Below are 11,420 nucleotides of genomic sequence, written 5' to 3' on the forward strand. Positions count from 1 at the left end.
CTCCTTGTTCCAACTGATGTCAGGAAGGCCTCAAGATCTGTATGAACAGTTAGGCTCTGTCTAACCTTACATAGGAAAGTCAAGGGACTGGCAATGAATGGGAATCAAAACACTAAAGGCAGGGTAGGGGTCTTTAGGTTTTTTTTAGGTTTTTTTTTTAGTTTTCACTTTATTTGTATGCCGCCCTTTTCCCTGGGGGGACTCAGGGCGGCTCACAGTTCAAAGGGGGGGGGGAAAGGACAGACAATTTACAACATAAAGGCACTACATCATTTAAGAACTCAACAATCATACAATTCGAGTAGGGGTTAGAGTCTTTAACCCCAGGCCAGCCGGGGCAGCCAGATTTTAAGGGCGACGCAGAAGGTCTGGAGGGTGGTGAGGGTCCGGATCTCCACGGGGAGTTCGTTCCAGAGGGTCAGAGCAGCCACCGAGAAAGCTCTCCTCCGGGTAGTTGCCAGTCTACACTGGCTGGCTGATGGAATTCGGAGGAGGCCTAATCTATGCCTAATCTATGCGATCTTATCGGTCTAGTGGAGGTAATTGGCAGTAGGCGGTCTCTCAAGTACCCAGATCCAATACCTCCATGAAGGGCTTTGTAGGTGACAAGTAGCACCTTGAAGCACACCCGGAGATCAACAGGCAGCCAGTGCAGCTCGCGGAGGGTAGGTGTTACGTGGGTGAATCGAGGTGCACCCACGATCGCTCGCGCGGCCGCATTCTGGACCAGCTGAAGTCGCCGAATACTCTTCAAGGGCAGCCCCATGTAGAGCACATTGCAATCTTCAGTGGGGACCACAAATTTCACACTGAAATAATCTTCTGCAAACTCAAGACTGAGCGGAGATTGCTGCACCTCAACCACAGGGAAAATGTAACTAGTGAAGTCAGAACTGCAGCTATAAGCCGCCATGTAGTTAATGCTAGGCTAAATACTATTGCATGCGGCGCTGAGCCAGGAATAGACATCTTTTTTTTCTAACCTGGGAGTTCGACAGCAATTTTTTTAATACATTTACGGGTGAAACGAAAGACGTATCTAATGATGGGATGTCATTGGGAGACGGTGGTGTGTAAGGGTTGTGGGAATAACATTAAATATAGTAGAGGTTAAAGACAGATCTAATATTTTTTGAAATAAAATATTGCTGAAAATTATACAGCTGCAAATGAGTGATTTTGTTGACAGATTTCAGCAGGATGATCTGCTGTGATCTGGGAGCTAGAAAATAGGAGCTGGCAGGCCAAATGTGGATTTGAAATTGCCTACTCTTCGCATGATGTGTTTTGATCATAGTTTTTTGATCTAGCGTACAACTCATGGATGAATTAATCACAGTTTACGTAATTCTTGATTTGAATTTATTCATTTTTTTAGCTGCTCCTATCGTGTACCTCTCTGGATTGCTAAGAAATTTGGATGGACCACAAAATCCAACCAGGCCTAACTAGGAACAAACCACATACTTGCACATCAGTTGAACTAGGCAAGCTAAAAACACACCATACTTTCAATTTAATTCAATTTAATTTACGGTAATCATTCCCAAATAGTTTTTGTTTGCATATCGTACTAAGCTGAAAATAACCTCAGATTTAGCCATCTTATTCCCCTGATAATTTTGGACCAGATTAACCCACTGTACTGGGTGTTGTCAGGATGAAACGGGGGAAATCTTAGTAGGAAGACAGAACACAAATGCACAAAAAAAAAGCAGATGGCGCATTTACTTGATATCGTCCTCATTGGCAAAAATGATGATGCCGCGGGCATTGGGGGTCTCCATCAGTCTCTTGATCATTTTGTTAAATTCTCCTGGCTTGGGTTCTCGTGGGATCTTGATGGACTGGGCAATGCACACTCCACCTGCCAGGTAGGAAAAAAGCTTTTAGGAAATGATTGGGAAAACTTGGTTTGGTGGCTGAGCATCTGCCTTACACACAGAAGTTTGAGTTTGAGTTTATTGATCTTGTATGCCGCCCACTCCCGAAGGACTCCGGGCGGCTTACAATAAACAAGGGAAGGGGATAAATACACAAAACAACACTTTAAAATACACAACAGTCACAGTTTCCGAGGGGCTGGATATTTCGAGAGCCCCCCTCCCTGCTGGAGCAGCTAGGACTTAACGGCTTTGCGGAAGGCTGGGAGGGTAGTAAGAGTCCGGATCTCCACGGGGAGATCGTTCCAGAGGGCTGGAGCTGCAACAGAGAAGGCTCTCCCCCGGGGAGTCGCCAGCCGACATTGGCTGGCAGATGGAATCTGGAGGAGACCTAACCTGTGAGATCTAATCGGTCTATGGGAGGTGATCGGCAGGAGGCGGTCTCTCAGGTACCCAGGTCCGATGCCATGTAGGGCTTTATAGGTAACGACCAGCGCCTTGAAGCGGATCTGGAGACTAATGGGTAGCCAGTGCAGCTCACGGAGGATAGGTGTGACGTGGGTGTACCTGGGTGCACCCACAATCGCTCGCGCGGCTGCGTTCTGGACCAGCTTAAGTCTTCAAACACTCTTCAAGGGCAGCCCCATGTAGAACGATGCAGCATCTTCTATTTAAAGAGAAGTTGGTTGCAGATCATGGTGAGGTCTCATGGTGCTTGACATCCCAAAAGCTGACTGTTGCTTTGAGTAACAAAGAACCCTGGTCTACATTGGTAAATCATCTCATCTGGAATAAGAGCCCTTCCCATGTTCCTATTCTGTTCTTCAGTCTCAAACAAGTTTGTTCTGAACTACTTCACAGTCCTTCTGATACTTTGCTGATGTTTCATATTCCTGCGCACAGCCCAAAGCTATGCCGGTTCCTAAAATGGGTTCAAGAAAGCTTCATATTCACCAGAAGCTTTTCGGAACTTCTTGTGGTCTAAACTACACTAGAAGCACCAATATATAGAAACAGAGAAAACTGATCACAGAAAAAGACCAGTGGTCCATTGAATCTGCCCCTTGAGATTCTTTTCCCTTGTTGTTTTTGTTTTCTTTTTCATTATTATTATTTTTTAAAATTATTTGAATGTGTGATTACCCCAAACATGTTTAAACTCAGCAACCGATGATTGACCTCTGCTGGAAGTTGGCTCCAAAGTTCCACTACTCTTTCTGTGAAGTAATACTTCCTAACATTACTTTTGAACTTCCCTCCTGTCAGTTTGTGGTTATGCCCCACCATAGCTAAAACATATGATGAATGGTTGCAGGACATGGGTATGTCTAGTTTAATGAACAGAAGGACCAGGGGAGACATGATAGCAATCTTCCAATATCTCAGGGGTTGCCACAAAGAAGAGGAAGTCAGGCTATTCTCCAAAGCACCTGAGTGTAGAACAAGAAGCAATGGGTCAAAACCCATCAAGGAGAGAAGCAACTTAGAACTAAGGAGAAAATTCCTGACAGTTAGAACAATGAATCAGTGGAACAACTTGCCTCCAGAAGTTGTGAATGCTCCAACACTGGAAGTTTTTAAGAAGAGATTGGATAACCGTTTGTTTGAAATGGAATGGGGTTTCCTGCCTAAGCAGGGGGTTGGACTGGAAGACCTACAAGGTCCCTTCCAACTCTGTTATTCCATTCTACAGTATTCTGTATTCTTGATTTTGCTTCATATTGAAAATACTGCCTTCTAGAACCTTGTTCCCATCTTTAATATATTTAAAGTTTTCAGTCACGTCCTCCACTTCCCTTCTGTCTTCCAGGCTGTACATATGCCATTTCTCCAACGCACCATTTTTATTGCCTATTTCTGAACTTGCTCAATCTTATCAATATCTTTTTTTTAAGTGAGGTCTCCAGAATGGGACATAGCATTCCAAATGGGATCTGGCACATCCACCCATGCTTGTCTTTATTCAGAGATAAAATGAGGGTTCTGGGAGGAGAGGGAGGGATTTAAAGTGAGTAAGGTATTGATTGGAAGAGGATTAATACTCTCTTCCAACCTGCCATCACTGAAAGACACCTGCAGCCAAGCAGGGCAGATGAATCTCACACCATTTTGGAGAAAAATGTCTTTTCTTGAAAATGTTCAATGAGGGAGCATTAACAGCTTCAGGAGGCAAGCTGTTCCATTGCTTAGTTCACACAGTCAGGAAATTCTTCCTCAGTTCAAGTTTTGATTGCTTACTATTAAGCTCTTTTCAACACCCCTCATCTTTTGGACAACATTCATATAGGGAATGCCTCAGAGGTGGGTTCCTACCAGTTCGCACCTATTTGGTAGAACCGGTTTGTCAAATCTACCAAACCAGTTAGAAGAGGTTCCATCAGTGGACCCGGAAAGTAGGCCACACTTACAGAAGAGGTTCCAAAAAATTTTTAAACACACCACTGGCAAGGATCTTGTAACTTGACAGCTTTAAGACTTGCATGCTTCAATGCCAGAGTTTCTGAATAGCTACTTGGACCGACCTAAGTACTAATTCATAATTTCATAACTGGTTACATGAGCGGCAAGCCACTCCCATCCGGTCACATGGGTGGCAAGCCACTCCCACAAAGGAGGCCACACCCACAGAGTAGGTTCCAACAATTTTTGAAACCCACCACTGGAATGCCTGCATGAAAAGATCTATCTTCAATAGGCAGTGAAAGATGTATGAGTACATACCTCATGAATTTCAGAGTGCATATACCACCAAGAAGAAAGCTACCCATGAATGACTACTACACTACTATTTCTTGAGTACTCATGCAGCACAGCCTTGCTGGCTAGAAACTTGGAAATTACAGACCTAACACATGAAGGCTGTACAGTGGTACTTTGGTACTCATCGTTAATTGGTTCTGGGAAGCGTGATGAGTATCAGAAATGATGAGTACCAAACAATTTTTCCCATAAGGAATAATGTAGCAAGTCACAAGGCAGCCAACACTGACAGATTCTCACTTGTGAGTTGAATACCAAAGAAACAATGTGTAACCCCTGGAGCAAACTTTTCACGTCAAAATGTGGTTTGGACGTGTACCAAACTTGATGAGTTTCAAAGCAGTTGAGTACCAAGGTCCTACGGCATTAGGTTTTATCTTTGAAATGTTCTATATGCTCACTGTGGGGGGAGGAAAAGGATCCTGGAAACCAAATAAGGCTATACAAAGTACTTGCTGCCAACAGAAAGTATGAAAGCCACTAGTTTATTCCTAAAAATAATTTGGGGGAAAGGAGGAATTCTCCGAAATTAGTGGCTTGTGTACGTAAGAGGTAAAGATAGAATCTTCCTTGAATTAACCTTGACTCCTTATGACTAAGATTGTATGTCCTTGTAGATATTTTGGTAACAATACAGAAGTGGTTTGCTACTGATATCAGTCAGTAGAGATCAGTCACGGGCTGAAAAGAGCAAAATCTCACAGACTCGTCAGTTTCACACAAATAACCAAATTCAACTGCTCATATTTCCATAACTCATCCGATAACCATATTTTTGAGCTCACATAATGACCTAGAGGCTGAGATAGCAGAAGACATGCTGCACCCCAAATCCCCAACTCCATATGACTTTAGATTAAAATGTGATGAGGGAGACCCAGCTATCGGACAATAGATACGGAAGAAATGGCTTATGTTGCATGTGAATTGCTCTGTTGAGCTGCCATAATCTCACAAGGCATCATGTCTGGCCCATCAACCATGTCCCTCTAGTGCAGTGGTTCCCAAACTTGTTTGTTTGTTTGTTTGTTTGTTTGTTTGTTTGTTTTATTTATATGCCGTCCTTTTCCCCCGAAGGGGACTCAGGGCGGCTCACAACTCAAACCAGGGAAGGGGTGATACAGACAAAATTAAAACGACACAAAACAATGCATAATTTAAAACACACGACAGTCATACCATTCGAGACGGGGGCAACGGTTCTTTAGCCCCAGGCCTGTCGGAACAGCCAGGTTTTAAGGGCTTTGCGGAAGGCCTGGAGGGTGGTGAGGGTTCGAATCTCCACGGGGAGTTCGTTCCAGAGGGTCGGAGCAGCCACAGAGAAGGCTCTCCTCTGGGTAGTCGCCAGTCGACACTGGCCGGCGGATGGAATTCGGAGGAGGCCTAATCTGTGGGATCTAATCGGTCTAGTGGAGGTAATTGGCAGCAGGCGGTCTCTCAAGTACCCAGGTCCAATACCATGAAGGGCTTTATAAGTGACGACTAGCGCCTTGAAGCATATCCAGAGACCAATAGGCAGCCAGTGCAGCTCGCGGAGGATAGGTGTTACGTGGGTGAACTGAGGTGCACCCATGATCGCTCGCACGGCTGCATTCTGGACAAGCTGGAGTCGCCGAATGCTCTTCAAGGGCTGCCCCATGTAGAGCAAACTTGGCAACTTTAAGACTTGTGGAGAGCTGGCTGGAGAATTCTGGGAGTTGAAGTCCACAAGTCTTAAAGTTGCCAAGTTTGGGAACCACTGCTCTAGTCTATACCCTCGCCTCCTCCATTGGCAGCAATCCAGAGCACAGCTACTCCAGAATCAAAGGCACATTGGTTCCAGTGGGGATCTGGCCTAGGATTCAGGTGTGGGTCCTTTTCCCCCCCCATTGTATTTGCAGGCTGCAAAAATAAGATCCAATCTCTGATCCCATGCAGAATGCCTTTCCCTGTATACGGAACAACTGCAAGCAGCTTTCGTGTGTCTGAGATCATGGGCTGTTTTTCCAGGGAATTAGCGGCTTTACTGATCCCCATCCATCAGCTTCAGACGACATTGCTCAGCCCCTCTTACCGGCTTCCCGGGAGATCTGCACAAAGGCATCGACCCCACTCTCGCCATAGTTGCCCTCAGAGGCTAAGGTGGAGACATAATTCCAGCCTAGCGCTTTAACAATGTCTACCATAGTTTGAGCTTGGTAAGAGTCAGGAGGCACCACGCGGGAGAAATAATCGTAGCGGTTATTGTCACTGAGCTCCGGTGCTGTGGATGCATAGCTTATCTGGGGAATCTGTAGAAATAGAAGAAAATTATGGGTTAGAAGTGGTATGTTATCCTGAGCCTCCATCCTTGAGTTATGCCAGGGATCTTCCTCCCCAGCTCTTCCTTATTCATTTAGTCCTATTTCTTTTGTAAAAATATTTCTGTACTGCACCATCAAAGGCTCACCAACCTCACATCTTGTCCTCCTCCCTATTTATTTTTATTTTAATCCATTGTGTTTTATCGAATCCTCCCAGTACTAACACAATATTAAGGCTAAATGGTGGCTTTTTTGTTACAAAGCAAAAATGCTCTTAAGAGATGGGGGAGTAATGACCCGAGTGAGGCTTAAGCTTCTTTGTCGACTGATTTATGGCATATAGTATGGCTCCCATTAATAGTCACGAACACAGAGTAATAATTACCATAACCGTGTGACAAAATTTGCCCTGTACAAATGTCTTAGATCCATTTTCACAATATCTTACTTTCTTTTTTCTTTCTCTCCCCCACATTGCTTAGATTTTATTTTATTCGAAAAGTTAAAATACCAACTTCAAAACAAAAACATTTTAAACTATCTGCGTTAACAGGGGAAAAAAAACACATATACATATATTTTCACAATTTCTTAACAAAAAAAAAAGGAAGCAGTGGATGCAAAAGTGAAATAGCGAAATGTTAAAGGCCGAGAGATATTTAAAAATGCTATCGTTTTTAAAATATTAGAAGATTTTTTTTAAAAAAAAGGCGTTGCTAACCTATAGGCATAGCATGCAACGTATCTCCAGAAAGAAATAATTCCAGGATGTACTGTAAAATGTCTTACTCTCCGGTAAACAGTCCCTTACTTCATTGGTAGGAACATCAGAGTTAGCCTCAGTATCAGCAGGATGCATTTAAAAAGTGTTCATTAGTGCAAGAAAAGGTGACATTTCTTCCTGCCCCACGTGATAAAGTCAACTAGTTTGAGCACAATCTTTAACAGTAGTTCTATTCACGCAACATGCTGGCTTGTCGAGTAAAACACCCCAAACACAATGAACAGCTCCTACCCTTCCATAACTTTAGTAGAGTTCTGGTCTCCATGGGTTCCTGCCAGTTCTAACCTCTTTTATAGAAGAGGTTCCACAAATCTACCATGCCATTTAGAACCGGTTCCAGCTCCCTCTCCCACCTGTCCGCACCACGCTTGCCTCGCCCCCACTCACTGATTGGCTGGCTCACCAATCGCCCCACCCCGCCTCTAAGAGTCCTATCTAAACCTTAAAGTCTTAAAGCTATCAACTTTGAACACCCCTGGGTTTTTTTTTCTAAAGGGTTAGGGCTGCAAGGGTCTTGTAACTTGACAGATTTAAGACTTGCACACTTCAATGCCAGCGTTCCTGAGCCAACATGACTGGAGGAGGAATTCTGGGAGTTGAAGTCCACAAGTCTTAAAGCTGTCAAGTTTGAACACTCCTGGGTTTTTTCCCCCCTAAAGGGTTAGGGCTGCAAGGGTCTTGTAACTTGACAGCTTTAAGACTTGCGTGCTTCAAATGCCAGAGTTTTGGTTGCTAATCAAGAGCATTGTTAAGTGAGTTTCACCACATTTTACAAGCTGGCTACACCCACCCAGTCACATGAGTGCCAAGCCACTCCTACTCAATCACATGGCTGGCAAGCCACTCCTACAAAGCAGGCCACGCCTACAGAAGAGGTACTAAAAAAATTGAAACCCACCACTGCCATGGAAACAACGTGATGCTCACCCATGGGGAAATGTTTTGGACATGAAGGCTTCCTCAAGGTTTTATCTCCTTTGGAAGCTTTTGTGTATATACAGAGTTTCCTTACTGCAAGCAGTGGGGCTCAAATGAAACCACCTTATGGTTTAGGATGCAATGAATTATTGGACCATTGCTGGGTTCCTAAGAATTTCTTATGCTCAGAACGCTGTTTAAATGCATCAAGCCAAATTAGAATGTAAATGAAGTGAAAGGCAGCTGCTACCCAATCATTAAAAAAAAAAGTTGGCCTCAAATATTGCTAATACTTAGCAATTGCAAACTATTAAAATCATTTTAATAAATGTGTTAATTATAAAATTGTAGCCATTCTGAGTAGGAAGGGCTCTTGGCAATGACTGAGTTTAACCCTTTGCTCCCTGAAGGAATCCAAATTAAAACATCCCAGATAGACAGCTATTTAGCTTCTGTTTGAACTCATCCAATGAAGGGGAAACCAGCATGCCTTTGAGTAGCTGGCTCTATTGCTGAACTATTCTTAGAGAGGTGTCCCCCCCCCACCCCCGCTATAATTCCAATGGAATTTGTCTTGGGTAGACTCAGAATTTTCAGCAATGGTTATGTTAGCTGGGGAATTTTGGCAGTCACAACATCCAACCCATCTGGAAGGTCCTTTCTAGTTACAAGTACTAGATGCTATCATATCCTCCCTGTGTTTTCTGTTCTCCAGGCTCAGCTTACCCAGCTCTTTCCATCTTTATTGATGAAACTATTTATTTTTCCTACAAATATTTTTTTCCCTGTGCTTTGAATTTTATACTTCATTGTTTTTTTTCTATAGAACCACGGTTGAGTGTCCTGCAGTATCCCCCCAAACAGGCACTGGCTTTGCAAATGCACTCTTTAAGGAGGCATCCAAAATACCATCTCCTGAGATAGGAATCCAGATCTTCCCTAGGAAGGTATAGCTGCTATCACCTTTGCTGTTCAACCTCCTTCCCCCAAGTGATGTCATGTGAAAGGCCTGTCTTCTACTTACAGCAAAGAGGCGAAGGACGTTGGCCACCATAATAGAGACAGAGCTGGCAGAGGCCCCAATGACAGCCACCACACGCTCTGGTTTGGCAATAATGGGTGGCTCCCCATTGGAGCAGCGCACATCGGAAGTGTCCTTCTGAATCAGTGCCTGGACAAAAGTCAATGATTGTTCCAAGGCATAGGTGTCACGAGAGCAGGTATCCAGGATACGGGCCCCCAAAGTTATGTTGGGAAGCAGATCAGGGTCACTGTTGATCTGGTCCAGAGCGTAAAGCATGGCCTCCATCCGATGGATCCCCTTTTCTTTCTTCACCTCCCCACAAGGTACTCCAGCTGGGCCACGGGAATGCACAGGGAACAGGCCTCCGAGAGTGATGTCTCCTTCTATCTTGATTGAATGTGGCTGGGTGGGTGCTTGGCTGTGTACCCAGCCTGGGCCAGATCCTAAGGCCCACAGTGACCAGAACCAAAAGAGAGGGAAGTTAGTAGACTCCATGATGGCTTGCTGTCTTTTTGTGATCTTGGGATGGCTACAGCCTACAAACAGAAGAAGGCAAACATACAAAGGAACTGGGTTCAACTCTTATTCCAGCACCCACTAAGATTTGCTATTCTGAGACAGATTAAAAGTTAAACAGTGGTTTTTTTCCCCCCTCCTGGAAATTTCATTTAAAATCATTGACAGATGCATGGCCAGGAAAGGTTTTCTGTTTAGAATGAGGATATACGAAAAAATTCTTCCTTTAGAAGCACTTATGGTCTACTCCACTATTTTTTGGAAATGTAGTTGTGTACAAGCCAAAGTAATATATAAATAAATCAAAATCCATGTGTGAATAAGGCTTTGTTCAAAAACTGACACTCAAATAATCCAGCAAAACTCACAGTGCATCAAATCCACCTATAGTTCTGTCTCAGAGCACCTGAACATTTTGCCCTCATCTCCTAGGCCAGGGATGCCGAACCTTTTTGGCACCGAGTGCTGAAAAGGGAGCACACTCGCTCATCTGGGCCGCGACCAGGAAGAGGAGCTGCCCAGTAGGCATGTGCGCACTGGGAAATAAACTTCTGGCATGTGCACTGGCCAGCTAGTCTTCCAGTTACTGGCTCACATGCATGCACAACTATCAGCTGGCCAGTGCACATACTCACGTTGGAAAATGGAAGATCAGCTCTTCCAGTTTCTGGCGCTGCTGCCAGCTAGTCTTCCAGTTACTGGCTCACATGCACGCACAACTATCAGCTGGCCAGCACACATGCTCATGTTGGAAAATGGAAGATCAGCTCTTCCAGTTTCTGGCGCTGCTGCTAGCTAGTCTTCCAGTTACTGGCTCACATGCACGCACAACAATCAGCTGGCCAGCGCACATGCTCACGTTGGAAAACGGAAGATCAGTTTCTGGCACTGCTGCATGCACGAAATCCAGCTGATCGCCATGCATGCATGTGCGCCAGAAACCCGGAAGAGGAACAGGTGACACCACGCATATCAGGCGACATGACTCCACGTGCCACTTTGGCCATGTGTGCCATAGGTTTGCCATCATGGTCCTAGGCCATAGCAATCCAGAAGTCCAGGTAGAATTTGATCATGATAGAATCGTTCCCTTGCTCAGCTGTAACCCCTGGACGCCTAATTTTTGTTTGCCAAAAATCGGTTTTCTGTCATTTGTTTCCCTTTAGACAGTGCAAACAATGTGAAAACAATACGGTTGGCCAATTTTGTTTGGTTTAATTGCATTTCCTGAGCTGGGGGAAAAAAATAATTCC

The 11,420-nt window shown here is 44.5% G+C and overlaps 1 protein-coding gene across 1 annotated transcript in view; it reads right to left on the reverse strand.

The window, feature by feature from the left end:
• LOC116504109 (metabotropic glutamate receptor 6-like) overlaps nucleotides 1-10,146 on the reverse strand; it is a 34,812-nt gene extending 24,666 nt beyond the window's left edge. The window contains exons 1-3 of the mRNA XM_032210956.1: nucleotides 9,652-10,146; nucleotides 6,697-6,913; nucleotides 1,732-1,867 (exon numbers count right to left, since the gene is read on the reverse strand). Coding sequence (XP_032066847.1) covers nucleotides 1,732-1,867; nucleotides 6,697-6,913; nucleotides 9,652-10,146 — 848 coding nt within the window. The remainder of the gene's footprint in view (nucleotides 1-1,731; nucleotides 1,868-6,696; nucleotides 6,914-9,651) is intronic.
• Between the last annotated feature and the right edge of the window lie 1,274 nt (nucleotides 10,147-11,420).

Source organism: Thamnophis elegans, chromosome 2, assembly GCF_009769535.1.
Source record: "Thamnophis elegans isolate rThaEle1 chromosome 2, rThaEle1.pri, whole genome shotgun sequence".
NCBI classification, from domain to species: domain Eukaryota; kingdom Metazoa; phylum Chordata; class Lepidosauria; order Squamata; family Colubridae; genus Thamnophis; species Thamnophis elegans.